General features: G+C 44.1%; 1 protein-coding gene across 10 annotated transcripts; it reads left to right on the top strand.

Annotated features, from left to right (window-relative positions):
* The first annotated feature begins 1,405 nt into the window (after window positions 1-1,405).
* Window positions 1,406-25,794, top strand: LOC146355695 (uncharacterized). Of its 10 annotated transcripts, none has more exons than XM_084830694.1 (10): window positions 1,406-1,511; window positions 9,159-9,298; window positions 11,592-11,867; window positions 12,946-13,176; window positions 13,913-14,039; window positions 15,195-15,281; window positions 15,419-15,511; window positions 17,130-17,231; window positions 18,579-18,680; window positions 20,046-25,793. In XM_084830694.1, exons 4-10 carry the CDS (start codon window positions 13,168-13,170, stop codon window positions 22,157-22,159), a joined length of 2,634 nt encoding a protein of 877 aa, XP_084686820.1. In that variant the 5' UTR covers window positions 1,406-1,511; window positions 9,159-9,298; window positions 11,592-11,867; window positions 12,946-13,167; the 3' UTR covers window positions 22,160-25,793. The 10 variants fall into 10 exon arrangements, with proteins under 10 accessions (XP_084686820.1, XP_084686816.1, XP_084686821.1 ...); XM_084830690.1 differs by lacking the exon at window positions 12,946-13,176 and adding an exon at window positions 3,387-3,579; XM_084830695.1 differs by lacking the exons at window positions 12,946-13,176; window positions 17,130-17,231 and adding an exon at window positions 3,387-3,579 and having other exon boundaries at window positions 20,046-25,794.
* The last annotated feature ends 991 nt before the right edge of the window (window positions 25,795-26,785 follow it).

Below are 26,785 nucleotides of genomic sequence, written 5' to 3'. Positions count from 1 at the left end.
GAAGCTTCATCCTCTCAACTCAACCCTCGTGGACAGATCCCTTCTCATTTAAACAGCCCCTTTGCACACTCCCTTAGCGCCCCAACATTACCCATTAGCCTTCCCTAAGCTCCTTCATTATATCTCCCCCCTCCCCCTCCCAACAGAAACATCCACACACCCAGCTGGACTGAACTACACACACACACACGCACACTGGTGTAGTGGTAAATTTGGAAATGCAGGAGCTCATTGTGACAGTCGCCAAGGGCAGTCCAAAAATTTCAGACTGCTGTGTCGATCCATATCAACAAACCAGTTCTAGGAGTTTTCATCTCCACCAGGAGCACATCTTTGGTAAAGCGAATACGTCTTAATTGCCTGTTCCAGACCAAGTCATCCCAAATACTTTGCATTTCAACATGGAACAATATATTGTTGCTTGGAAAATTCATTCCCCCCACAGCTACAGTGAGGATCGCAGCTAAGCTCAGAGGGAACAGGGAATTCTGAGGGGGGTGGCAAATGACATCAGAGTCCCTGCTAATGAAAAAGTGCCAGGGCTGCGTCCCTGCAAGTCCTGCCTCCACTACACCACTGTACATAGGTAGTCCAAAACATCTGGAGGGCGCCAGGCGGGGACTTCTGCTCTGGGTTCACAGGCAGAGAAGTATCTGCCCCATCTTCTGCAAACTGACCTTTCTGACAAGAGATGCTAGTGCTTAACCCTGGACCTTCTGCATGTGATGTGGCTGGTCTGCAACTGAGCCATGGTCTGTGGTCACCCCCATCAAATTTTAGTTGTAAACTCTTTGGGGCAGGGACCTGACCTTTTGCACTTTGTCAAGCACACTGATGGCACTATCTATATAAATCCACGTTCCCCAATTTAGCACCCTCCAAAAATGTCAGACTACAGCCCCCATAATCCACAGGGCAGCGGCTGGCTGAGGGTGATGGGGTTTGTAGTCCAACACACCTGGAGGGCGCCGGGCTGGGGAACGCTGCTGTAAATGAACAACAGATTGTTTTATTGGTGTTTTATTAATATAGCAAGCCACTCTGTCCTCTTTCTGGAGGAAGGGCGGGGCATAACCATTTTAAATAAATAGCAACAATAGTCCAGTGCCTGGGACAGCCTCCTCCCTTAAGAGAAGAACTCGAAGTCTGCCCAGTATGAGGACATGGGATTATTTCGGTCTGGGAAACAGGAAAAGCCAGTGACACCAGCGAAGGAAAAGCTGCAGAGGGCCCGCTGAGGCCTTCTCTCCTTAGCAGATCATGGCTTTAAAGAGCCTCCCCCGCCAAACACGCACGACTCACCCATGTGCTCAGGCACATTTGGCATGATTGGATGGGTTTGTGTTTGTCTTGCCAGGAGTCTGGGTTGGCTTCAGTCACATGACGGGAAGTGGAAAACTGGCTTGCCATACCCAGGAAGAAAAGCGGTGCAACGTTAAAAGGGGACAGTTCCAAAACATCAACATGAACCTGATCAAAACAAAAACAAAGCGCCACTGGACATTGTGAAGGTAAATGAGGAGGCCGGGTGAGAATTACTGGTGCAGGATAGGGGTGGGAAAGAAAGGTCCAGCACGAACGGGAGGGGTGGGGTGGGAGGACAGAGTACAGCGTTTGCTGGGCAGAGAAGCAACTGAGCAGGGTGTCCTGCTGGTGGGAATGGGGGGAGAGAGGAGGGGCAGGCTGGGGCTACACCCACTGGTCGCCTCTAATTCAACAGGTGCTGCAGGTTCAAAAGCCTGCAAGATCCATTCAGCAGAGGGGAAAGAGTGGCGTGAATTGAGATGAGCGTACACGCTATGACCAATAGCCGCCTCCTTCAAACTACCTTTACCTCTCTTGCAGGGCCAGTAATCCCACAGATAGGATTTTGGCACGCATCACAAAGCTGGGATCAAGAGCTGGGCTTAGAAGGAAGGGGTTTGATGTTCTCCCTCTTGCGTTGTATCTCACCCCCACCCACCCCCGTTTTACAGTTTTGAGGACTGTTGAGCATCAGTTTGGAGCGCTGGAGGGAAACTGTGTGTGTGTGTGTGTAATTCACCTGATCGCCTTCTGGATGTTTTGGACTACAACTGCCACAGTCCCTGATCATTGGCCATGCTGATGGGAGTTGTAGCCCAAAACAACTAGTGGGCAACGTGTGGCCCTACAACTCCCATCAGCCCTAGCAAGCATAGCCAATAGTGAAGGACAATGAGAGTTGTAGGCCAAAAATTCTGGAGGGCCGTAAGTTGCCCAACCTGACCTAAAGGCCCTGGGGTCTCCAATATGTCTCTGGGCACCAATATGCCCTCAGAGCCTTTCTTGGAGCTCTCCACGCTCTCTGCCCCTCCTGATTCTTATTCTTATTCTATTTAATTGTTATTTAATTTTTTAAGAAGTGGGCGGCTGCCATCCTGCAGAGCAAAGGGGTGCCCTCCAGGGCCATCTTCATTTGGGTTTAAAACAATGTTTTTGTGTTTTAGGCCTCAGACCCCGCCTCTGTCTTGTACTTAAAATCTTGGGCAAGTTACTTTTCTTTTAGCCTCACCAGTTTGCTTTCTGGAAAATGAGTGTTTTGTGCCCACCATGGTAGTCATTTTATAAATGGGCAGCCCCTCCCATGGCAGCCATTTTGCGTGAGTGCCCATGACACAAAAACTGGCCTAAAATGGTTGAGGACCCTTGCATCTAATTCCTTTGAAATGTAGGGAGTCTTGCGGTGGTGGGGGAAGATTGATTAGGGTCAGAGAAAAGGTGCTTCCTTTGATCCTAATTTTCCCTCCTTCTGATTCTTTCAGCTGAAAATGAGGCATATCCCCTAACAGCTTTAACAGGGCCAGCTCCAACTTTGAGGGGGCCTGGGCAAAGTCCATTCTGTTGGGCCCTGGCAGGCTTACTTGGCAGCGTTGGTGGCTAGCAACAGCGCTCTGAACACTGTTGGGTTTCCCATAATACCCCAGAGTGATGCTATCTCAGGGGCTTTGCGGGAAATTAAAATGGCAGCTAGAAGAAGAAGAAAAAGTAAAGGGAGGCACAGGGCAGCCATCGGGGGTGGGCCCAGGCAGGGTGCTGCAGCCCTGGCAGCTGCCCGAGGACAGCAGGCAGTGTCATGAGCCTTGCGCTTAGAGCAGCCCCTCCCATGGCAAACCTTTGGGGCCGGTAGTATGGACACATTTGGAATTCCGAGTGTTGTGAGTGCTCTCATAAAATGGCTATTATGAAGGGGGCTTGCCCATTTGCAAAATGGCTGCCATTGTGGGCATCACCAGTTGTAAAACGCCAATTTCAAAGAAGGCAAACTGGTGAGGCTAAACGAGTAGTCATTTGCCCAAAAAACTAAGTGCCGCAACACAGAACCACTCATTTGAACCCACCGTTTTCTGCTTAAACACCCATTTCAGAGAAGGCAAACAGGCTGTTTCCCGCCTCCCAGCTGAGCAGAGCAGAGCAAGCTGCTCCAGCTGGTCCAGGGACTACAGAAGCAAGCAAGCTCCGAGAGAGCGAGCGACCAGAGCGAGCAAACAGGGGGAGCAAACAGGAATTGGCCAGGGGAGTTGCAGTGGTAGAGGAGACAAAGGAGACAGAGGCTAAGAGGTAAGTGGGCTGCAGGAAGCCCAGGGGGCTGCCCTTTATCCTTCTGAGTGGCTGTGAGCTCACCAGGTGCTTCTGAGAGCTCCAACTGAATTGGGGGTGTGTAGCCTGAGTACTCCCAGCAGCTGAGTGGGTGGGAAGCTTCAGTCTGTTTCCCGCCCCCCAGCTGAGCAGAGCAGAGCAAGCTGCTCCAGCTGGTCCAGGGACTACAGAAGCAAGCAAGCAAGCTCCCAGAGAGCGAGTGACCAGAGCGAGCGGACAGGGGGAGCAAACAGGAGTTGGCCAGGGGAGTTCGGCAGGGGAGGTCAAGGGGGAGGCCCCTAACTTTTTTTTAATTTTTAAAATTATTTTATTTTTAACTAACTTTTTTCATTTATTTGTCTTGTAACACACACTTCCACACCAGTGGGACTCTGCTTTTAACCCCTACTGAGTAGAGGAGCAGGAACAGGCTAATCTAGAACAATCACAAAGCTAGACATAAAAAGGGAAAAGAGGCAATGGAAGGACAGGACTCTCCAGTGGTGGTGACCTGCAAGATGTGTGCAATGTTTGTTTTCTTGCCTGAGAACAACATGGCCTACACCTGCAACAACTGCAAGTTGATCACGCTGCTGGAAGAAAAAGTGAGTGGACTGGAGCAGCAACTGTCGACCCTCCGGGGAATAAGAGAACACAAAGAGTTCTTGGACAGAATGGGGGAACTACAGCAGCAAAGGGAAGACCAGAAGCTTGAAGAGCAACAGCAAGATGAGGCAGTGGGAAATGCAGAGGTGAAGAAAAATGGAGTAGAGGATACTCCTTGGAAAACGGTGACAGTTAGGAGAAGAATAACTAGACACCACTCTGCACCAGTGGAAGCAGTGGAGCTGTGGAACCGATTCCAGGTACTTGCGGATGAGACTGGAGGACAGCCTGCAGAGGAAGAATCACAGGGGAACCTACATGAGAGTGAGCAAGAGGCTGAAGGTCAGTCAAACAGAGGCGATGAAAGCCAGGCCTACAAGAAGAAGAAGAGAAGAGTGGTAGTAGTGGGAGACTCCTTGTTGCATGGGATCGAGACCCAAGTATGTCGCGAAGACCCGTGGACTCGCCAGGTATGTTGTCTCCTGGGAGGACGAATTAGAGACGTGACTGAAAGGATGCCTGCACTCATAAAGCCCACTGACAGGTATCCCTTTCTTCCCATCCATGTGGGAACAAATGATACCGCCAAGCGGAGTTATGAAGAAATCACGTCAGACTTTGAAGCTTTGGGAAGGAAACTCAAGAACTTTGGGGCCCAGATAGTTTTCTCATCCATCCTTCCAGTAGTTAGAAGAGGGATAGAAAGGGAACGAAAAATACTCCGGGTGAATGACTGGCTACGAAGGTGGTGCCGATGAGAGAGATTTGGATTCTGGGACCATGGGCTATACTTCCAGGAAGATGAGCTGTTGGCAAGGGACAGGTTGCACCTCACAAAGGCTGGGAAGAATGTGTTTGGCCACAGCATGAAGAACTTCATCAGGAGGGCTTTAAACTGAATCCTACGGGGAAGGGAGATGTAATGTTGGGGGTAACAATGGACGTAGGCGCATGCACTGCAACGGAGAGAACAGCTCTGATAGCGCCCGATAATAGTCTTCAGACACATGTAGGAAGAAAGCCAGACTATGAAGCACATGGTCTTCGATGCCTATATACTAATGCCCAGAGTATGGGAAACAAACAGAACGAACTTGAACTCTTAATACAGGAGGGAAATTATTACTTGATAGGTATAACTGAGACTTGGTGGGATGACTCTCATGACTGGAATACAGCAATTGAAAGATATAACTTGTTCAAAAAGAACAGGAGGAACAGAAAGGGAGGTGGGGTTGCACTGTATGTGAAAAATACATATCTCTGCACAGAAATACAGGAGGATGAGCTTGGTAGCCCCATCAAGAGCATCTGGGTTGAAATAAATGGAGCAAAGAATAAAAGGAACCTGGTGGTCGGAGTCTACTACCGGCCACCCAATCAAGGAGAAGACGAGGATGAAACTTTTGAAAAGCAAATAGCCAATGTTTTAAGGAAGCATGATGTAGTAGTAATGGGGGACTTCAATTTCCCCAATATTTTTTGGGAGACAAATTCTGCAAAACATGGCCTCTCCAGGAAATTCCTGACTTGTGCGGCGGATAACTTCCTCCTACAGAAAGTGATCCCCTTCATGGATCACTGTTCCCCTTCATGGATAACTGCCTTGTTGTGGCGAAGGGGCTTGCGTAACTCAGTGAAGCCATAAGCTATGCCGTGCAGGGCCACCCAAGATGGACAGGTCATGGCAGAGAGTTCTGACAAAATGTGGTCCACTGGAGAAGGAAATGGCAACCCACTCCAGTATTCTTGCCAAGAAAACCCCATGGAACGTATCACAAGACTAAAAGAGATGACGCCGGAAGATGAGCCCCTCGGGTCGGAAGGTGTCCAATATACTACTGGGGAAGAGCAGAGGGTATTCCCAAGTAGCGCCAGAAAGAGTGAAGCGGCTGGGCCAAAGCCGAAAGGACACTCAGCTGTGGATGTGTCTGGTGGTGAAAAGAAACGATGCTGTAAAGAACAATATTGTTTAGGAACCTGGATGAATATGAACTTGAGCACACTCTGGGAGAGAGCGCAGGACAGGAAGGCCTGGCGTGCTATGGTCCATGGGGTCACGAAGAGTCGGACACGACTGAATGACTGAACAACAACAACAACAGAAAGTAGAGGAAAGAACTAGCGGATTGGCTATCCTTGACTTGATCCTAACCAACAGAGATGACTTAGTGGATAAAGTAGCAGTTACAGGAACTCTGGGGGAAAGCGACCATGTTGTACTTGAGTTCTTGGTTCTAAGGGAAGCAAAAGCTGGGTGTAGTCAAACGCGTACCCTGGATTTTAGGAAAGCTGATTTTAATAAACTCAGAACAATTATCATTAAGGTCCCATGGCAAGTGAAGCTAACGGGAAAAGGTGTTCAAGATGGGTGGGAGCTTTTAAAAAAGGAAATTCTCAAGGCACAATTACAAACAATTCCAACAAGAAGAAAAGGTGAAAGACAACAGAAGAAGCCAATGTGGCTTCGCAAAAAGCTTAGGGATGACCTGAAAACAAAAAAGGACACATATAGGAAGTGGAAAGAAGGCCAAGTAACAAAGGAAGAGTACAGGCAGGTAGCACAGAATTGCAGGGATGGCCTCAGGAAGGCTAAAGTTGAGAATGAGCTGAGGTTAGCGAGGGATGCTAAAAACAACAAAAAGGCTTTCTTCAGCTACGTGCATAGTAAAAGGCAGAGGAAATAAATGGTTGTTCAGCTATTAAATAAGGATGACAAAATGATAACAGATGACAAAGAAAAGGCAGAGGTGCTCAATTCCTACTTTGGCTCAGTCTTCTCCCAAAAGAGGGTCTATGAGCCCCCTGGCCAAGGCGAAGTACAGGCTGAAGGGGCAGGATTGCAGCTTGAGATTGATAGGCATATGGTCAAGGAACACCTAATTCCTTTGAATGAGTTCAGATCTCCAGGGCCAGATGAACTGCACCCTAGAGTAATAAAGGAACTGGCAGAAGAACTCTCAGAACCGCTGTCTATTCTCTTTGAGAAATCATGGAGGACGGGGGAAGTGCCATATGACTGGAGGAGGGCTAATGTTGTCCCTATCATCAAAAAGGGTAAAAAGGAGGAACCTGGGAACTACAGACCAGTCAGTCTGACATCAATCCCAGGGAAAATTCTGGAGCAGATGATAAAGCAATCCACCTGGAAGCACCTTGAAAACAATGCAGTGATTACTTGAAGCCAACATGGATTTGTCAAAAACAAGTCCTGCTAGTCGAATCTGATCTCATTTTTTGATCAAGTCACCTCCCTTGTGGACCGTGGGAATGCTGTAGACATCATATACCTCGACTTCAGCAAAGCTTTCGACAAAGTGCCCCATGATATCCTGATGAGCAAACTAGCTCAAAGTGGGCTAGATGAAACAACGATCCGGTGGATCCACAGTTGGCTACAGAATCGGACTCAAAGAGTGCTTATCAATGTGACCTTCTCAAACTGGGGAGTGGTAACGAGTGGGGCACCGCAGGGCTCAGTCCTGGGCCCAGTGCTCTTCAACATTTGTATTAATGACTTGGAGGAGGAGGTGCAGGGAATGCTGATTACATTTGCAGATGACACCAAATTAGGTGGGATAGCTAATACTTTGGAAGACAGAAACAAAATTCAAAGTGATCTGGATAGACTGGAGCGCTGGGCAGAAAACAACAGAATGACATTTAGTAGGGATAAATGCCAAGTTCTGCACCTAGGAAAAAGAAACCAAATGCACAGTTACACGATGGGGGATACATGGCTCAACAACACTACAAGTGAGAAGGATCTTGGAATTGTTGTCGATCACAAGCTGAATATGAGCCAACAATGTGATGTGGCTGCAAAAAAGGCAAATGCTCTTTTGGGCTGCATTAATAGAAGCCTAGCTTCCAAATCCCAGGAAGTACTAGTTCTCCTGTAACAACAAGAAAACTGCCCTGGAATCAGTTTTGATGAAGGGTGGTATGAAAATTGATTGAGTGAATGACTGATCAATAGATACATGGATTATATTTATTATGGACAGAGCTCACAAAATATGAGCAGTGAGTCCACAGGCGTTATGAACAAGTGATGGCTGTACTAGTCAGAAAGCTAGCAGACGAGGGTTGGATCTAAAGGGAGAAATGTGGGAGAAGGATCCCAAAATGTATAATCACAGCTTAATTTCTGAAGTGAAAGGTACTAGGCCTCAGGCATATATGGAAGCTATATCCCCCTGATCCAGAAGCCCTCATCACTAATCCTGGATTTATTGGGGTTTTCCATACTTATTCAATGACAAAAGAAGATGCTCTGCACGTGCTTAGGAGCACTCCAGTCATGTTTATTACTTCATATGATTCAAAGTGCTGGTCTTAGCATTTAACTTTGGAATGTTCTCCACTCAGAAGGCCACTTCTTCACCCCTCCGCTCAGTTTCAGCTGGCCTGAAGACATAGTTTTTAAAAAACCGTTTAGGATGTACCACATGACCAGCTCTTCTTATAAATTTAATGCACATTTCGTGTTGGCAGTTTTATGGGTTTTATTGTTGTTCTATGGATCGATGTGTTTATTAACTTTTTTAATTCTTGCTTTTAATATTGGATGTTCTTAGCCACCTTGAGAGAAAGGCAGGGTATCCAGATTTTAATAAACAGTGCCTGGGCCTGGGGGCTGGTGCTGGAAACAAAGATGGTGGACCTAAGGCCTAGAGAGCCCAGTCTCCAATTAAACCCCACACTCCCCTCAGCCACCAACACAGTTTAAACTGCTTGCTTCTAACTGTAGGACAACCGCTTTTGAATGGAATTTGTACAATTTAAGCCTTCGAAATAGGCTTGCTTCTGTTCTGAGTACCGCCTTCTCCTCATACGATTCTCTCCTCCCAGAGGACAAACCTTGTCATTTTACCCACAAGCCTCAGTCTTGCTTTGCCATTGCCCATCTCAAATCACAAAAGCTCTCTCTCTCTCTCTCTCTTTTTGTAAAGGACACAGCCTTGACTGAAGCCCTGCGTAACATCACCCCAGTCTTTTTCCAGTCTTCAACACTTACAGCACAACATTCAAGGTTGTCACCGGATGGCCAGTTCCTTGGAAAATGGAAATGGCTGCAGCCGAGTTGCCTCAGGTATAGGGATGGAGGCAGGGCCAGCCCAAGATATTTGGAGTCTGAGGTGGAGTAGCAGTCAGAGCTCACCCCCTCCCAACTCACAATCAAGGTGCATAGCACCTAAGCCCAGCCAGAGGCATAAAAACCCACAAGCGCCGCTGTCCCTCACTGGCAGTAAAAATCCAATAATAATAATACATTAAATAACAATTTGTTGCTGTTTCATGACATGCAAAATCAGCTGCCTGTGAGGGTAGCTGCTCACTCTGCATAAGGATAGGGCCAGCCCTGGGTGGAGGGTTTCTTTTGAGCGGATATATTTATCATATGGCATATTCACATCGCGTTACAATAAAAACATAGAGCATAATAAATATGAAATATAAAATATAGACGGGAAGATCACAAACATATGCCTATGTTACAGATACAGTTTTTTGCTTCAGTTGTCACAGCCAGGAAATCAGCAAAGTCTCCCTTGTAGGCTCGGTTTTGACACTCTGTCACTATGTGTTGGATAGTTTGTTTTTCAGCCCCACAATCACAATGTGATGATGTTATTTTGCCCCATTTATAAAGGCCATCTGTACATCTACCATGACCCATGCGAATTCAGTTCAAGGTTGTCCATATTGCACGGGTTTGGTCAAATCCAGGTGGTTTTTCCAAGATGCAGGGCAAGCTTCAGCATTGTGGAGGACAGTTTCCTAGCCAATGTTGTTTCCATGTGTTGTGGATATTAAAATCATCTTCTAGAAGAGCTTTAGCGGTAGAAATGGCTGGATGTCTCGATCTTAGCCTGTTTCGCTCCAAGTAGGTTATATAATTTAATATTGGTAGCTGGAGATTGTCAATAATCTTCTGATATTCTTGAAGAAGGGCACTCTTTCGTCTTATATCCGGAGGTGGTATGTGGCTCAAAACAGGCAGCCAGTATGTGGGAGTAGGTTGTATCGTCCCACTAACGATGCGCATTGACTAATGCAGTTGTGTATCAGTCTTTCTCGTGTACGGACTATTAAGCCACACTGGGGCACAGTACTCTGCTGCTGAGTAAACCAGACTGAGTGTGGTCGTTCTCACCATATCCGCTGTCGAGCCCCAGCTAGTGCTGCACAATTTGTGTAGAATGTTATTTCTACTTCTCAGTTTGGCAGCAGTCTTAATCAGGTGTTCTTTATAAGAAAGTGTCCTATCCAGTGTGACCTCAAGATATTTGGGATGCATGTTATGATTGAGCCAGTTTCCCTTAAATTGAACATTGAGCTCCCTGCCTGCTGATCTGTTACAAAGGTGGAAGCATGTTACTTCCGTCTTTGTTGGATTGGGCTGTAACCTCCACTTGTTGTTGTTCAGTCATGTCCGACTCTTCGTGACCCCATGGACCATAGCACGCCAGGCCTTCCTGTCCTGCGCTCTCTCCCGGAGCGTGCTCAAGTCCATATTCATTGCATCAGTGATGCTATCTAGCCATCTCATCCTCTGCCATCCCCTTCTCCTTTTGCCTTCAGTCTTTCCCAACATCAGGGTCTTTTCCAGGGAGTTTTCTCTTCGCATTAGGTGGCCAAAATATTTGAGCTTCAGCTTCAGTATCTTCCAGTGAGCAGTCAGGGTTGATTTCCTTTAGGATGGACTGATTTGACCTCCTTGCAGTCCAGGGGACTCGTAAGAGTCTTCTCCAGCACCACAGTTCGAAAGCATCAATTCTTCGGCGCTCAGCCTTCCTTAGAGTCCAGCTCTCACAGCCATACATTGCTACTGGGAAAACCATAGCTTTGATTAGACGGACCTTTGTCGGCAAGGTGATGTCTCTGCTTCTTACTATGCTGTCTAGGTGTGCCATAGCTTTCCTCCCAAGGAGCAAGTGTCTTTTAATTTCATGGCTACAATCACTGTCTGCGGTGATCTTGGAGCCCAAGAAAATAAAATCTGTCACTGCTTCCATTTCTTCCCCTTCCATATGCCAGGAAGTGATGGGGCCAGATGCCATGATCTTTGTTTTTTTAATGTTGAGTTTCAAACCAGCTTTTGCACTTTCCTCTTTCACCCTCAACAAGAGGCTCTTTAGATCCTCTTCGCTTTCTGCCACTAGGGTGGTATCATCTGCATATCTGAGGTTGTTGACAATTCTCCTGGCAATCTTAATTGCGACCTGTGATTCATCCAACCCAGCGTTTCTCATGATGTACTCTGCATATAAGTTAAATAAGCAGGGCGAGAATATGCAGCCTTGTCATACTCCTTTCCCAATTTTGAACCAATCGGTTGTTCCATGTCTGGTTCTTACTGTTGCTTCTTGACCCTCGTACAGGTTTCTCAGGAGACAAGTAAGGTGGTCTGGTACTCCCATCTCTTTAAGAATTTGCCACAGTTTGTTGTGATCCACACAATCAAAGGCTTTAGCGTAGTCAGTGAAGATACTCCTTGGAAAAGGGTGACAGGAGAAGAAGAACTAGAAGTCACTCTGCACCAGTGGAGGCAGTGGAACTAGGGAACCGTTTCCAGGTACTTGAGGATGAGACTGGAGAACAGCCTGCAGAGGAAGAATCACAGGGGAACCTACATGAGAGTGAGCAAGAGGCTGAAGGTCAGTCAAACAGAGGCGATGAAAAACTCAATGCAAAACTCTATTAGCCTTTGTCCTGCTTCATTTTGTCAACAAAAGGGTGGGAAAAGCAGTACTGGGGTACAATCTTAAAAAAACCTCCAATTACGAAAATATCCTGTATGTCTAGATCGGAAGTGAGGACATCTTCAGTTGTCTCAAAGGATTTATGTTGTGGGGCTATAGCCCAATCATCCGCGTAGCCAAACTTCCTAGACTTTGTGTGTGGTTGAAAAGGAGAGGTGCAAGAACCAAGCCTTGTGGTAGTCCATTGTTTAAAATTTTAGGGACGCTGGTATCCTCTCCTATAGTCACAGAGAAAGTTCTTCCAGCAAGTATATTATCAATAAGTTGGATAATTTTTCGGCATGAGATTACTTGTATTAATTTATAAAGTAGTCCGTGTCTCCACACTGTATCATATGCTGCACTTAAATCTATAAAGGCAACTGACGTTTTTTGCTTCGTCTGGTATCCTGCTTCTATATAGGTTGTTAGTGAGAGCACTTGATCACCGCAACTTCGTGCGGAGCGAAATCCAGCTTGTTCCACTGGAATTGTCTGGAGTATCTTCTGGCTGATTCTACTATGCAGAAGCTTTTCGAGAAGCTTATAGACAGTGCTTAGCAGTGCGATTGGTCGATGGTTCTTTGGCTGGTCATTTATTTTTCCCGGTTTGAGTATTGCGATGATTTTTGCTTGCTTCATCTTGTGTGGGATTGTACCTGTTTCCATAATATCCGAAAAGAATTCTGCCAACCATCTTTTTGCATATTTTCCACAGTGCAGGAGAAATTCAGGATGTATACCATCATGTCCAGGTGCCTTGCCAGCTTTTATGTCCTTGAGTGCATTTGTAATTTCAAAGGGAGAAAAAGCGCGTGAATATTCAGATTGTTCAGAACAAGTAGTTTTGAGAGCGCTAAGTTTTTGTCTAATTTGTCTTGTATGGACTTTGTCCCTTGTAGTTCTAGATGCAGACAATATATGTGCCGCAATCTTATTGGCTGAGATGTGTCTTATCGTTTATTTTCTTCTTGCTTTCCCCTAATTTCTGTAGCAATGACCATGCTTCTCTACTAGACGTTTTAAAATTGAGCGATTCAACAGTCTCCATCCATTTCTCTCGGCGTGCTGTATCGAGGCTATGTAACAAATCATCTGCAATATCGTGGTCTCCATTTTTAAAAAATTCTTGATACAGATTCGATAGCTTATGATAAGGTGAAATAAGAGTGCAAGGCATCCATTTCTGTCAGATGTTCTGTTAGAGGTGCTATTGATGGATCAGGTGAGCTACCTTCAGCTCTAAGATGGATCACATCAGGGGCATCACCATGTTCTTTTTGGAGGAATGTGGAGATATAGTATGGAGGAGAGTGTAGGTGAAAGAGAAGGAAAAGGAGGTCTATATACAGACCTATATGTGGTCAGCTTGTTGTGGGTTATTTACAATTTCGAAGTTAAGAGCAGAAACAATGAGCCAGGAAGTCACTGGAACATAGTATGAACCTGTTTTATACTAGCTCAAACCGATCATCCATCTAGTCCAGTATTGTCTACTCTGAGTGGCAGCTACCAGATCCTTTTAACTAGAGATGCCATGGACTGAACCTGTGACCATCTGCATGCAAAGCTTGTGCTTTGCCAGTCATCTTTGGCCCCTCACTTAAAAGTCCTCAGTTCACATCTCTGCTTAGGCCACTGTCCTTCTGCTATAGTTAATTCTGGCTTAGGATTGGTATAAGGTTTACTGACATAATGGGCCAGTTCCCATGATCACCGCAGCTGAATGTGGCTTATTTAAGCTACGGTGAGTTGTGGTGCATGCTGGCGGCCATTCCAGACGACACAACAAGCTGTGGCCGGGGTTTAATAAGCATTATAGCGCCTCTGGGCACCGCAGCTTGCACCACAGCTTGTCGTGGCTTAAATAAGCCACATTATGTTGCGGTGATTGTGTGAACCAGTTCAATGTATGCAAAGAACTTTGAGGGTTTGGAACAAATTTTATTTCTTTTTTTCAGGACTTTGTGACTTTTGAGGACGTGGCCCTGTATTTCACGGAGGGGCAGTGGGCTCTGTTGGATCTGAATCAAAGAGCTTTATACCGGGAAGTCATGCAGGAGAATTATAACAATGTGGCCTCCTTGGGTAAGGATCCCTTTTCCCAGTATTTTGACAGAAATGGTGATCGTCTGTCCTGACTCCCTTGGTGTGTAAAATTTGCTGCAAAGGAGTCTTCAGGAGTCATGGGGCTTGTTCTGTAGGAAAGGGATGTTTTTGAAATAAGGAGCCTGTCTCCCCCAAACATCCCTAATTTATGCTTCCCACCCCAGCATTCAGAGTCCTATGTTTCTCTGATGTCAGATGGTGATTTGTATTTATTTTTTGTTTAGGTCTAAGAACATGAGAAGAGCCCTGCACGTTCAGAGCAAGGTTCCATCTAATCTGGCATCTTGTTTGTTTGTTTGTTTACTAAATGTACATATTTTTTGTAGTGGCCAGCTAGTTGTCTGCAGAAAGCCCACAAGCAGTGTTTGAAGGCGATAGTTGTCCCTTAATGTTGCTCTACAGTTGCCTTCCCTCCAGCTGTGTTGGACTGCAAATCCCATCAGCCATAGGCCATGCTGGGTGAGGGTGATGGGAGTTGTAGTCCAACACATCTGGAGGATCCCAGGTTGGGGAAGGCAGCCCTATAGCAACTGGTTTTCAGACTTATACTGCCTCTGAACCTGGAGGTTCCAAATAGCCATCATGACTTGGGGCCATTGATAGATTAATGCCCGATAAAGTTGTCTGATCTCCTTTTAAAGCCATCTGTGCTAGTCATCATCACCACATCGTGTGGTGCTGAATTCCACAAGTTAAGTTAAGTCTTGTGTGAAGAAGTACTTTCTTTTGTCTGTCCTAAAGCTCCTGCCAATATGTTTAATTAGATGACCCTGAGGTCTAGTCTTCAGAAAGAGGGAGAAAACCTAAACGTCCTTTATGTTTTCCACTCTATGCATAATTTGATAAAGCTCAATCATGTCCCCCATTACATTTTCTAAACTAAAAACAGTCCCAAATGTTGTAAGGTTTCCTCATAGGGGCGTTGCTCCAGCCTCTTGATCATTTTGGTTGCCTTTTTCTGCATCTTTTCCAACTCTACGGTTTCCTTTTTGAGCTGTTGTGACCAAAACTGTACGCAGTATTCCAAGTGTGATTGAACCATAGATTTGTATAAGGGCAGTTTGAATGGCACACAGCACCATACTTCAAAACCTACATTCTACCTGAATACTACTTTTTTAAATTCTTGAGCAGGATTTCCACTTATCAAGCCTGATTTGATCTCCTGGCTTGAGCAAGATCCATGGCTCCCAAATCAGCTAATCTTGGATCACAACACAGGTGAGGGAACAAAAAAGCAACTTGTAAGAATTGCATATTTGCGCTCAATCCCAGATACATGTACAAAATTCTAGTTCTCCTCCTTTCTGGGCCAGTAAATTAATCTGTCCCTCTTAACCCTGTTTTCTCCTGATCAGGGTTTCCTGATGTGATTATAAAGCTGGAAAAAGAAGAAGAGCTATGGGGCCTCCATCAGGAGGAGTCTGAGATCTTCCCAGGTACCATGTCAGGTGAGGTATAGGCTACTAAGGGCCTTTCCCTACAAGTGGATTTCCGCACAATAAATATACAGCTGTTAGTCATTCGTTTGTTGCTGTTAATAATATTATTATGGCAGTCATCAGTGTTACTAATGTCTTATCAATGCCAATATCACAAGCACTGCTTTGTAAATGATAACTCTATTTTACATATATTAAGCTGTTATGTGATGTAAATATCAGTCTGCACTTTTGCATTTCAGTTCCTTTGAGCTCACTACATGTATATTGCATGCACGCACACACTCTTTCTCTGTCCACCAGGGATGGGCAACCTGTGGCTCTCTAAATGTTTTGGCCTACAACTTCCATCAACCCTCACCAGCTAAGCTGGCTAGGGCTGACAGGAGTTGTGGGCCAAAACATCTGGAGGGCTGCAAGCTGCCCCCCTGCTCTAGACCTGTGTATATATATACCGGCCAACTGTTTGTTGTCTTTGGTGCAACAGACTAAGAGTTCTGTGGCAGCTTAAAGGCTAATGTATTTATTATGGCTTAAGCTTTCGTGGATGAGAGTCCACTTCATCAGTTGCATGAAGCATTATCTGAAATGTTACCCTAACTACCACTTCAGGTATCTGATGAAGTGGACTCCAGTCCACGAAAGCTTAAGCCATAATAAGTTAGTCTTTAAGCTGCCACAAGCCTTAGACCTGGTGTGCACATAACAAGCCATCGTTTTAAAAACTGATGGGTTGTCGTGCACAAGCGGGCGTGCTGCTTCCCGTGTGCCTGTCTCTTCCGCTTTTACTCTGCAACTCACAATTGGCTCCTTTGTAGCTTGTGGAGCGTGATGTCTGAACCTGGACCACTGGGCTGTTTAGGGGCTAAACAACCCAGCAGTTAACCCATCCTTCATGGAACCCAGTTGAAAGGAGCATCCATGCTTTTATCATACCCTACATGCCTCCATGTTTTTGATATGGTCTTTGGACTAATTCAGTAAACTCTATTCACTTCCAAAGCATGGAATTCACTTTCTGTTCACTCATTCTGTTCACTTCTTTGCTTTCTTGTGGTATCTCTTGCATACCATCCTCAAGGCTTCATGGTCAGCTTTTCTCGGTCTCTCCTTGTTTCCAGCAAAGCAGAGGAAAGCCATCATGGCATTTGTGAGCCAGTGTTTTAGCTCATAGGAAGTCCATGCTTTGTGGGCCTTCTCCTTGTCCATAGCACCCCAGAACAAAGAAAATGAGTCCAAAAATAGAAGTTCAACAAACTGGAGGGGGGTGGGTGGGACTTCTTTTGTCTTTAGATGGTGTGTCACAGCTGGATACTTTTCCTATAATTTAGACAAGTTGAGGAATTGTCATTCTGTAACCTAGCCAAAGAGCCACTTCAGAAACAGAGGCTGTGCCTATATCATAGAAAGAGCATTTCACAGATGGCATCCTCTTCTAATATGGGATTTGTGGACTGCAGGTTTTACAAGAACTTGCATTCAAAACAATTCAGCATTTTCAAAAAATGGCTCAATGATTAAATCAGGGAAACCTTTTTTTGACAATCCAAATGTTCTAGGATTGATTGCTCCAACCAATTAGTTGATAGAACTGACCACCTCACCTTGCCTCTTTTTGTTGATTAAGGATTTCCTGACATTGTAATAAAGCAAGAGCAGGAAGAGGAATCATGGGTCCTAGATCACCAAGGATCTGAGGACAGTGCAAACATTGCTGGTGACCAGTCAGGTGAGGGAGTGAGTCATCTAATTTGTGGTTCACAATCAAGGTCAGTTCATAGGGACCTGCCATACCAGGTCAGACTATTTGTCCATCTCACCCTAGTATCATCTGTTCTGACCACTTGCAGCTTTCTGTAGAGGTTGAACCTGGGGCTTTCTGTATGTGAAGCAAGTGCTTGACCACCGAGCTATGATGGCCTCTCCCCTAAAATTAACTCTAATTTTAGGCACTTGTCACAGTTAAGGAATATATATGAACCTGCTCCTCTGGGGAAGCATGAGCTCTTACTGTGCACAGGAGTGTCAAGGGCCACACAGCTTCTGACTTGGCTAAAGTTTAGTCCAGAAAACTCTAGCTTGAAAAGTGCCTGACAGTGGAGCTATTATTGTCCTTTGAGGCTCAACATATTCTCACATTCTAGAGTTCTATGGCTGTCCCGCTTTCATCTTCCTAAGATTTCTACCCAATGAAAGGAGATGGATGGATGGATAGATAGATAGATAGATAGATAGGCACTTGAGATGGTACACAGAGATACCTGTTTAATTTCTTTTCAAAGGACACATCTTGGAGAATGAAGATGAATAAATATTAGCCATTTTGTACAAACTTGAGTATCCCACAACATCACAGGTTCTGACCAATCAGCTTTCCAAAGTTACACAACCTTTGGGTTCTTCGGTAACAAAACATGTTAACACCTGTTCACCTAAGGCAAACTTGTGATGACCCAAGCAGACCCAGTGACTCAATAGTTGCTAATTAAACCGAGTAGTCTAAAACTTTCTAGACAACTGTATATAAAGCTTTTTTTAGTGTTTATACCTTATTAAAAATGCTCACTGGTAAGCAAAAACTTAAGTACACTTTTTACTTTGAATATGACAGTCCCACACCTCTTCACCCCCCCCCAAATAACTCTTTGACCCAAGTGATAAGGCTTTAATTCAGTATTCCCATTAGGGATATCATTCAGGCCACCTTGCCAATTAGTTTTTGATGCCAGTTGCCCAGAATTCATTGTCAACCTGCTTGTGTCTGTGTGTTTTCTCTTTAATGCGGTCACTATTTTTAATTATTCATATCTCAAAATTCTTTTAAAATTTTCCAGGAGCTTTTTTTGGCTGACGAGCAAGATAACAATACTTTAGATAAATATAAATAAATAAACTTTCAGTGGCTTGTCACTGGGCATTTCATAGCAAAACATTGCTATGAAACATATTGCTTTGAGAGATGTGGGTTAGCAATTTCTCAGTAGTTGTCCTAGCAGTTCCAATGAAGCTAAATCAACTATTCTCGTAAAATCCATGACAAGCTGACCTCCTCCTCTTACCCTTTTCTCCTAATCAGAGTTTCCTGCTGTTATAATAAAGGTGGAACCTAAAGAGGAGCCATTGGTCCCAAATTTCCAAGCACTTGAGGAAATCACAACTGCCTTGGGTATCCAATCAGGTAAGGGTTTGGGTAGCTCATGGTCCACAATCAGTATATTTTGAATTAATTTGATTGCTGTGTACAACAATTATAGCAACAAGGAGACTCCATGTTATCTTGATGCAGCTATTGTTAAGTACATAAGATTCCATGGAGACTAGTTTAATTCTCCAGCACTTAGAATATGGGTGAAGCCTCACATCAACTCAGCCAACCTGTACTAGAAGCTTCATTGCTGCTGCAGCCACCACTACAAAATCACTTCATGCATTACAGTATAGATTTCTATGAAAGCATTGATTCTAGCCTCTTTACCACTCAAAGCAAGAAGGAAATCAATCCCTCTATAAAACAGAGGAGGTGTTCCCTCAAACCCTTCTTGAATGTTGTAAAATCAACTTATTCTCCCTGTATTCTTTTATCTTCCCTTCTCCTTTATAAAAACACCAAGAGAGCCAATATGGGATAGTGGAAGAGTGTAGCATAGGGGTTAGGGTGTCAGACTAGGGAGACCCAGGTCCAAATCCACATTCAGTTACAACCCTCACTGGGTGATTTTGGGCCAGTCACTATCACTAGGCCTAATCTACCTCACAGGGTTTTTGTGAGGATAAAATGGATTGGGGGAGAAGTGTGTATGCTGTTATGAAGGCCTTGGAGGAAGGGCACAATAAAAATATAATAAAAACACAACAAACAGTCTAGGAATATAGGAAGCTGCCTTATACTGAGTCGGACCCTTGGTCCATCTTGCTCAGTATTGTTGACACGGACTGGCAGCGGCTGTCCAGGGTTTCAGGCAGGAATTTTTCCATTCCTACCTGGAGATGCAGAGAATTGAACCAGGGACCTTCTGCCTGCAAAGGAGGGGCTCTACCACTGAGCCACGGCCCCTTCCCCAAAGTCTGAGTCAGCTTTCCCCAACCTGGTGCCTTCTAGCTGTGATGGACTACAACTCCCATCATCTCCAGCTAGCATGGAGGGTGCCATGTTGGGGAAGTCTGGCCTAAAAGAAGCAAATGTGGAAATGACAACAAAATAAAATGTAAAGAAATCCGTCTAAGAACTCCGAAAACACCACCTGCAAACTTAGCATCAGGTACCTTACTCTGGCAATTATTTGTAGGGCTAATCAGAATGATTAGCCCGTAGGAATGAGCGCGAGGCTGGGTCACTCCCACAGACCAAGGTGATGCAGACCCACGCTGAGTGAAAGCTAGTTCACTTGTCCAGAAGTAGTGTTGGAGGCCTTGCTGGTTCCCTCAAAATGTCTCCAGATTAGATGAAAGGTCTGAAAGAGAAGTACAAATGTGGGGACCATGAAACCTATTCCTTTTTGACTAAGAGTTTCCTTTTGTCATAATTAATTCTTTCTTTGAATAGAGAAAGGGCGTGTAGAAGAGGAAGAGAGTCTTCTGCCAGAAAGCACTAAACAAGTGGCAGTGAAGAAGATATCCTTAGGAATTAACCAAACGGGCATCTCCCAGTATTCAAACATCTCCAGGAATCAAGATGAAGCAGAGAGGCACCAAAGAAATGTCCCTGGGGAGAGAACAGGAAAGTATTTAACTTGTGGAGGAGGGGACATCAATGAAACCAAAATCCAAAAGAAAATTCACAGTTTTGGGAGAGCTTATCATAAAGAAGGGAAACATCATAAACAGTTAGACTGTGAAAACAGCTTGAATTGGAGATACTGTCTGATTTCTTGTAGCAAAGGCCATAAAGGAGAAAAACCACATACTTGCTCAACCTGTGGTAAAAGCTTCACATGGAAAAGTAACCTGATTATTCATGAAAGGATCCACACGGGAGAGAGGCCATATACGTGCTCCATCTGTGGTAAAAGCTTCAGTAAAAGATCATACTGTGCTGTACATGAGCGGATGCATACACAAGAAAAAACATATACTTGTTCGGTCTGTAATAAAAACTTCATACATAAAGTCAGCCTTATTAGACATGAACAAGTCCACACAGGAGAGACACCATATAAATGCTCAGCCTGTGGTAAGGGTTTCAGTCAGAGGAGTAATCTTATTTCACACGAAAGAATTCACACAGAAGAAAGGCCGTACCCATGCTCATTCTGTGGCAAAAGTTTCAAACGAAGATCAAACCTCAACAGTCACAAAATAAGCCACACACAAATAAAAACAAATATGTGCTCAGTCTGTGGTAAAAGCTTCAGTCACAAATCAAACCTCATTAGCCACGAAAGAACCCATACAGGAGAAAAACCATTTCCATGCACAGTCTGTGGTAAAAGCTTCACTGACAGAACACATCTTATTAAACATGAAAGAACACATACAGGAGAGAAACCATATATGTGTTCAATCTGTGGGAATAGCTTCAGCCACAGATCAAACCTTATTAGTCACGAAAGAACCCACACAGGAGAAAAACCATACCCATGCTCAGTCTGTGATAAAAGTTTCACAGATAGAGCATACCTTCTTAAACATCAGAGAACCCATACAGGAGAGAAACCATACAAATGCTCTGTCTGCGGGAAGAGCTTTAGTCGTAAGGATTACCTTATTAGACACAAAATAATTCATACAGGTGAGAAACCGTACATGTGCTCAGTCTGTGGTAAAAGTTTCATGTGGAAAAGTTATCTGTCTATCCATGAAAGGATCCACACAGGAGAGAAACCGTATACATGCGCAATCTGTGGTAAAAGCTTCAGTGAAAAATCCTACCTTATTGTACATGAACAAATGCACACACAAGAAAAAACATATACTTGTTTGGTCTGTAGCAAAAGTTTTGTTCATAAAGTAAGCCTTATTAGACATCAACAAGTCCATTCAGGAGAGACACCACATAAATGCTCAGTCTGTGGGAAAGGCTTCAGTCAAAAATGTAGCCTTATTTCACACGAAAGAATTCACACAGAAGAAAGACCTCACACATGCTCATTCTGTGGTAAAAGCTTCAAACGAAGATCAAACCTCACCAGTCACGAAAGAATCCATACAGGAGAAACTCCATATACGTGCTCAGTTTGTGGTAAAAGTTTCATTTGTAAAGCACACCTTCTTGGACATGAGAGAACCCATACTGGGGAGAAACCATATTCATGCTCAGTTTGTGGAAAAAGCTTTGGTAATAAATCACAGGTGGTTATTCATGAGAGAATTCATACAGGAGAAAAACCATATACTTGTTCTGTCTGTGGGAAAAGATTCAAACACAGAACAAGCTATACTGAGCACCAAAAAATCCACACAGAGGAAAAACCATATATATGCTCAGTCTGTGATCGAAGTTTCAGCCGTAAGGAATACCTGATTATCCATGAGAGAATCCACACAGGTGAGAAACCATATTCATGCTCAGTCTGTGAGAAAAGCTTCAAGCAGAAATCAAGCCTTACTTCACACGAGAGAAGCCACTCAGACGAAATGCAACAACCATGTGCTGAATGTGGGAAAAAATTTAGAAGTAAAGCGTACCTGAGGAGACATGAGAAAATTCATGCAAGATAAAGAATCCACATGGTGGAATGTACATGCTCTTTCTTAGGTAAAAACTTGAGTGGATAGAAAGATGATTAAATGGGAGAAAATCCATTCAGGAGATAAAACACATAAATAATATGTTTGTGAAGCTCAAGCCTAAGACCTTATAAAATATCCCTTTATTAAGACAAACTGGAATATAAGTGCTCAGGCTGAGAAGAATGTCAGTCACAGCCTGACCATTTGACAATATTGGAGCACTTGCCTGAGGGAAATTAACAAATCAGCAAGGCTTGTAACAGAGTCATCAGGCAGAGTTCATTATCTCATGATATATTTCAGAAGGGGCATCTTTCACTTATCAAATCTTACTTAAGCACCAGAATGGAGGAAGAAATCACAGGACAAGGAAGAAATGAAGGCATCATTTTTAGTGATCCAGAAATCCATACCAGCAACAGAAATAATACACACCATATTTAATAATGTATCAATCAGGCTTTTTTCCCCAGTGATACAATATTACACATACAATGCTATTTTGCATATATTTCAAGATTTTAAACTTCTTGTTTAATTTGCCTAGTTCCATTTCATTCAAACAATCCAAACATTAATTGACATATTACCTTCTAATTTGAAATCTACTTTTGAATACTTTCATCACTAGTAAATCCCTAAGTGTGTATGTGTGTGTGTGTGAGAGAAAGAGAGAGATCATACTGCATTCCAGTGTGAGGTGTATGAAAGAACACTTGCTTGATTTTACTTTAGCTGCAGATGTCTAGGAATATCATATGTAGCTTATTAAATAAAACATCTGAGAAACTTACGTACTGTTGTCCAGGCAATCAGGCAACGTGGGGGCTACATAATGTGAGTTTAATGTTTTCCAGTCTATGGCAATGATTGCATGGAATTGGATTATAATTCTGCATCCTCAGCCTTGCATTCTATAGCAGACTGGTCACCTCCTCAGTCGCCGATTTGCACACAAGTAGCCATTTGAGCTGCACTGAAAACAAGAAGCCATGGTGTTTCCTCCACAAGGGGAGGAGAATGGAGCTGAGAAGACTGGGTAAAGAGTGAGAAAGAAGAGGCGGGGAGGTCAAAACTACATATTGCATACAGCATGGTGATGCTGCCAGAACTGGCATCCCAATTTAAGTTCCCCCTTTCACTTCCATAGTCTGTATGAGCATTAATTTCCCCACCTTTGCTCATCATTTGCGACTGATGGGTAAACTCAAAGGAATCAGGTCAGAGGTAAAAGAATGTTTCACATACTTGCGTTCCTTTCTACACATTACAGGGAACTGAAAGAGAACTTGCTCTGGGAATGCCATTTTTGGCAGTATCCCTGAATTGCCCATAAGAAAGTGTTCTCAAATGTTTTTTGAGCTTGGGGCCCTATTCTGAACCTTTTATCTTCTGGGTGCCCCAACCCAGCACCAACCACAGCAGAGCCTGCAGGGATCCTTGTACATAGCGGCTTGCATACATTCTGCTGCCAAATGCAAGGTTTTATGGGTTGGGGTACTAATCCAGCCACATTGCTAAAAGAGGGATATAAAGGATTTGTCCAACGATACAGAGGGAAACCGCTGAAAACAGCATTTTAAAAGGAAAGGGACAACACGTTTGTGCTGGCTATGCAAGGGGCCAAGAAGCCAATTGCTGCTGGGGATGGACTACACATACAGGTGAGTGTAGTAATATACACGGAAATATTTGGAAATACTCAAGTGAGATATTTAACACAGTATAAAGCATTTGGGGCATAGGGGCAGTCCTGGAGCCTTGAAAAGACTGCAGCAACTAGAGAGTGGGTAAGGTCACTAGTAGTGTGGCAGTGATGAGTTAAATTGGAAATCATTATTATGGGATGGAAAAAAGGAGAAATCCCCCCCCCCGCCTCTGTTGTGTTTGCATTCTTCAAAAAACAAAAACACAGGCTGCTGTTTGGGGTTTACAGAAGAGTTAACTCTGTATTCTGACAGAGTAGGGGATGTAAAATCACTGTCCTTAGTTTTTCAGTGATCATCACTTCCCTTAGAGAACTGGCTGTGCTGTTTTAGAAGATCTGGAGATCCCAGCTGGCTCCCTCTCAACCTGTGTTTGTTCCCAGCCGGGGCAATGTCTTTATGGCATCATGGCCTACTTCTTCTGGAGCCTTTAAAACAGTGACCGGAGAAAAAGGTCTGCTCTACACACACAGCTGAAAGGGAATCCTGAAGTGATAGAGTGTGCTGTATCCAACAATGAGGATACAGTTTTTTAAATTCTCTCCCACTTAAAATTATTCAAGCAAAAAGCTAGTACATCAAGAGAAAAAGTTCTCCAGTCTCTTTGCTGCTGTGCTACATTTCACGGGGGGGGGGGGGGATTCAAGAATATAATCTACCGCTTGCCATTTGAAATGGTACATTTATTTATTTATTACATTTCTATACCACCCAATAGCTGAAGTGCCCTGGGTGGTTCACAAAAATTAAAACCACAGCATAAAAGCAATATAAAATATAAACGCATTAAAATTACAGTATAGAAGTACAACCAGCATAAAACCTAGCAGCACTCCAGAGATTTAAAATACAGTAACAAATTTAAAGAAGCAAAGCTGAAAACTAGAATGTTAACATGCTAAAATAAAAAGGTGTTCACCTTGCGCCGATGTCTTCAGAAAGGTCTACCACTTCCGCATTCTACCACCTAATTCTGCGGCTTCTGTAAACTAGTACAAAAACAAGGCAGGGGTGCACCCAGCTAGCCATCTGACCTACTGAAAGACCCTTATTTGAGCTGTTTTCTGTAACCCTAGAGGTTAGCTTTATTTTCATTCTGTGAGTACTTAGAGCCAGACTAATTTCTAAATGACACCATAGGCAAAGAATTATGGTCAGATTATGCTAGAGTTTGCACATTCTCCAGCATTTCTTGAAGACTATGAACACTGCCCAGAGAATGTACAAAATACTATCAAGATATGCACAATCCCCAAGGCCTGTTGGATATTGTGCACATTGACTGGAGAACGTGCATATTGACCAGTGAGAAGTGCAAAGAAGCTCCTTCCCCATTTCCTTGTATAATCTCGACAGAGTTCAGAGCCTTGGCCATAAGGTTAGAACCGTTGTAATTAGTTTGACCAGAGTGATTCCATCTTTGTTCGTTATATAACCTTAGCTAAGGCTGATGGGATTGTTATGCTGTTTATGCACTTTTAGCTGTCACAGTAGCAAGAAATGTTCCAAGAAATGAACTGCTTGAGCGAGAACATGTAACCACAACCCCCCCCCCCCGAGTGTGCATCAGATAACCACATGTTTTGGGCTTATGGTCAAGTTGAGAAAAGTCTGCCTAACAGTTTGTAATACCTGTTAAGTGCTAAAGTAACAGTTTCGTTTACTGCACAGTACATCAACTGTAGTCCATGCAGCAGTGTGGAAAATTACTGACGCGTGCGTGCTTTTGCCTATGTAATGTCAACTTGCTATAAAAAGATCAGCCTGAGGTCTCCTCGGGCCTGGAGTATATTTTCTTGTACTCAGCCTTGCTGCAGCAATAAAACAGCATTGGATCCTTACCCGGTGTCTATGGCTTTCTTGGACCCACACTAGACACGACATATAGGGGCCATTTTGCCCTCTTACCACACCAGGCAGTGTACTCATTTCTGCCAACATATGAAGATTCTCCTATATCTCTTGGAAATTCTGCATATTACCCAGAGAATGTACAAAACCTTGTTGAGATATGAACATTTCCCAAGGCCTGCTGGAGATGATGTTTATTGACTGGAAAATGTACCCCATTTCCTTTTCATGAGATTATGTGCTTGAGTGGTGAAAGTTATGCATATTAGCCATTCAGCTCACATTATCTTTTAACATATTGTTATATGCCCCCCATTACCAATTCTCCGAGCAGTGAGAACTTCCAGGAGCACAGTCCTGTTTGGTTTCCTTTTGGATGAGATCATTAGAAGTTTACTGGCATTTTGTAAAATTTATGTTTGTTTACAAATATATAGCATAAGTATAAGTTCAGCATAAACACTCTGACAGATGTCCCTGAAGTTCACTGCTCCCTCACTAGATTTCTAGGGGGCAGCCTGCACCCTAAAGATGCTTCCAGAGCTCAAGCTCAATTCTGACTCTCTCCTTTCCCTTTATCTAACATCAGAAGAGATTACTGCCTGGAGAGATGTGCCAGGGCCAGATCTGGTTGACAATATTCAGGCCTGCCTCTCTCTTAAAACCAAGAGCTACTAAGTAGGAAGGAACCCTAGGCAATCATGCAGTTCAGCCCCCCCAAACCCCATAACTCTGTCGGTCCGCACCATCTTTCATCTGAGATGAGATTATCATCAACAAAGGTGAGTGTCTTTTAAGCAGTGGCACCCCAGTTATGAAATGCTCTCCCTGACAAAGTTCACCTGGCACCAATACCTGCTCTCATTTAGGCACTGGGTGTGTTTGGACAATCATGCAGAGGGAAGAAGCCATTGTGGTTTCTCCTGCCACTCCTGTGTGTGCCATGCACATGGCTGCCATTTGCATAAATCCCTGCAATGCAGCGCTGGCTGCTGGGTTGTCTGAACCCAGCGCATGGTGTGGCAGGGGTACCTTTGTACCCACTTTGCAACTTCTA

The sequence above is a fragment of the Heloderma suspectum genome, chromosome 2 (genome assembly GCF_057233095.1).
Source record: "Heloderma suspectum isolate Gila_16-S chromosome 2, 16-S_ref, whole genome shotgun sequence".
Taxonomy (NCBI): domain Eukaryota; kingdom Metazoa; phylum Chordata; class Lepidosauria; order Squamata; family Helodermatidae; genus Heloderma; species Heloderma suspectum.
The sequence above is the reverse complement of the archived record's forward strand: the minus strand, read 5'-3'. Positions and strand labels throughout refer to the sequence as shown.

What these genes read in the sequence shown, in the direction of transcription:
- LOC146355695 (XM_084830691.1), top strand. Translation starts at nt 11,796, where the DNA reads ATGAGACTGGAGAACAGCCTGCAGAGGAAGAATCACAGGGGAACCTAC. An exon ending in GAGTGAGCAAGAGGCTGAAG is followed by an intron (nt 11,868 to 13,912) that starts GTCAGTCAAACA and finishes TCTTTTTTTCAG; the next exon opens with GACTTTGTGACTTTTGAGGA. An exon ending in TAACAATGTGGCCTCCTTGG is followed by an intron (nt 14,040 to 15,194) that starts GTAAGGATCCCT and finishes ATTCTTGAGCAG; the next exon opens with GATTTCCACTTATCAAGCCT.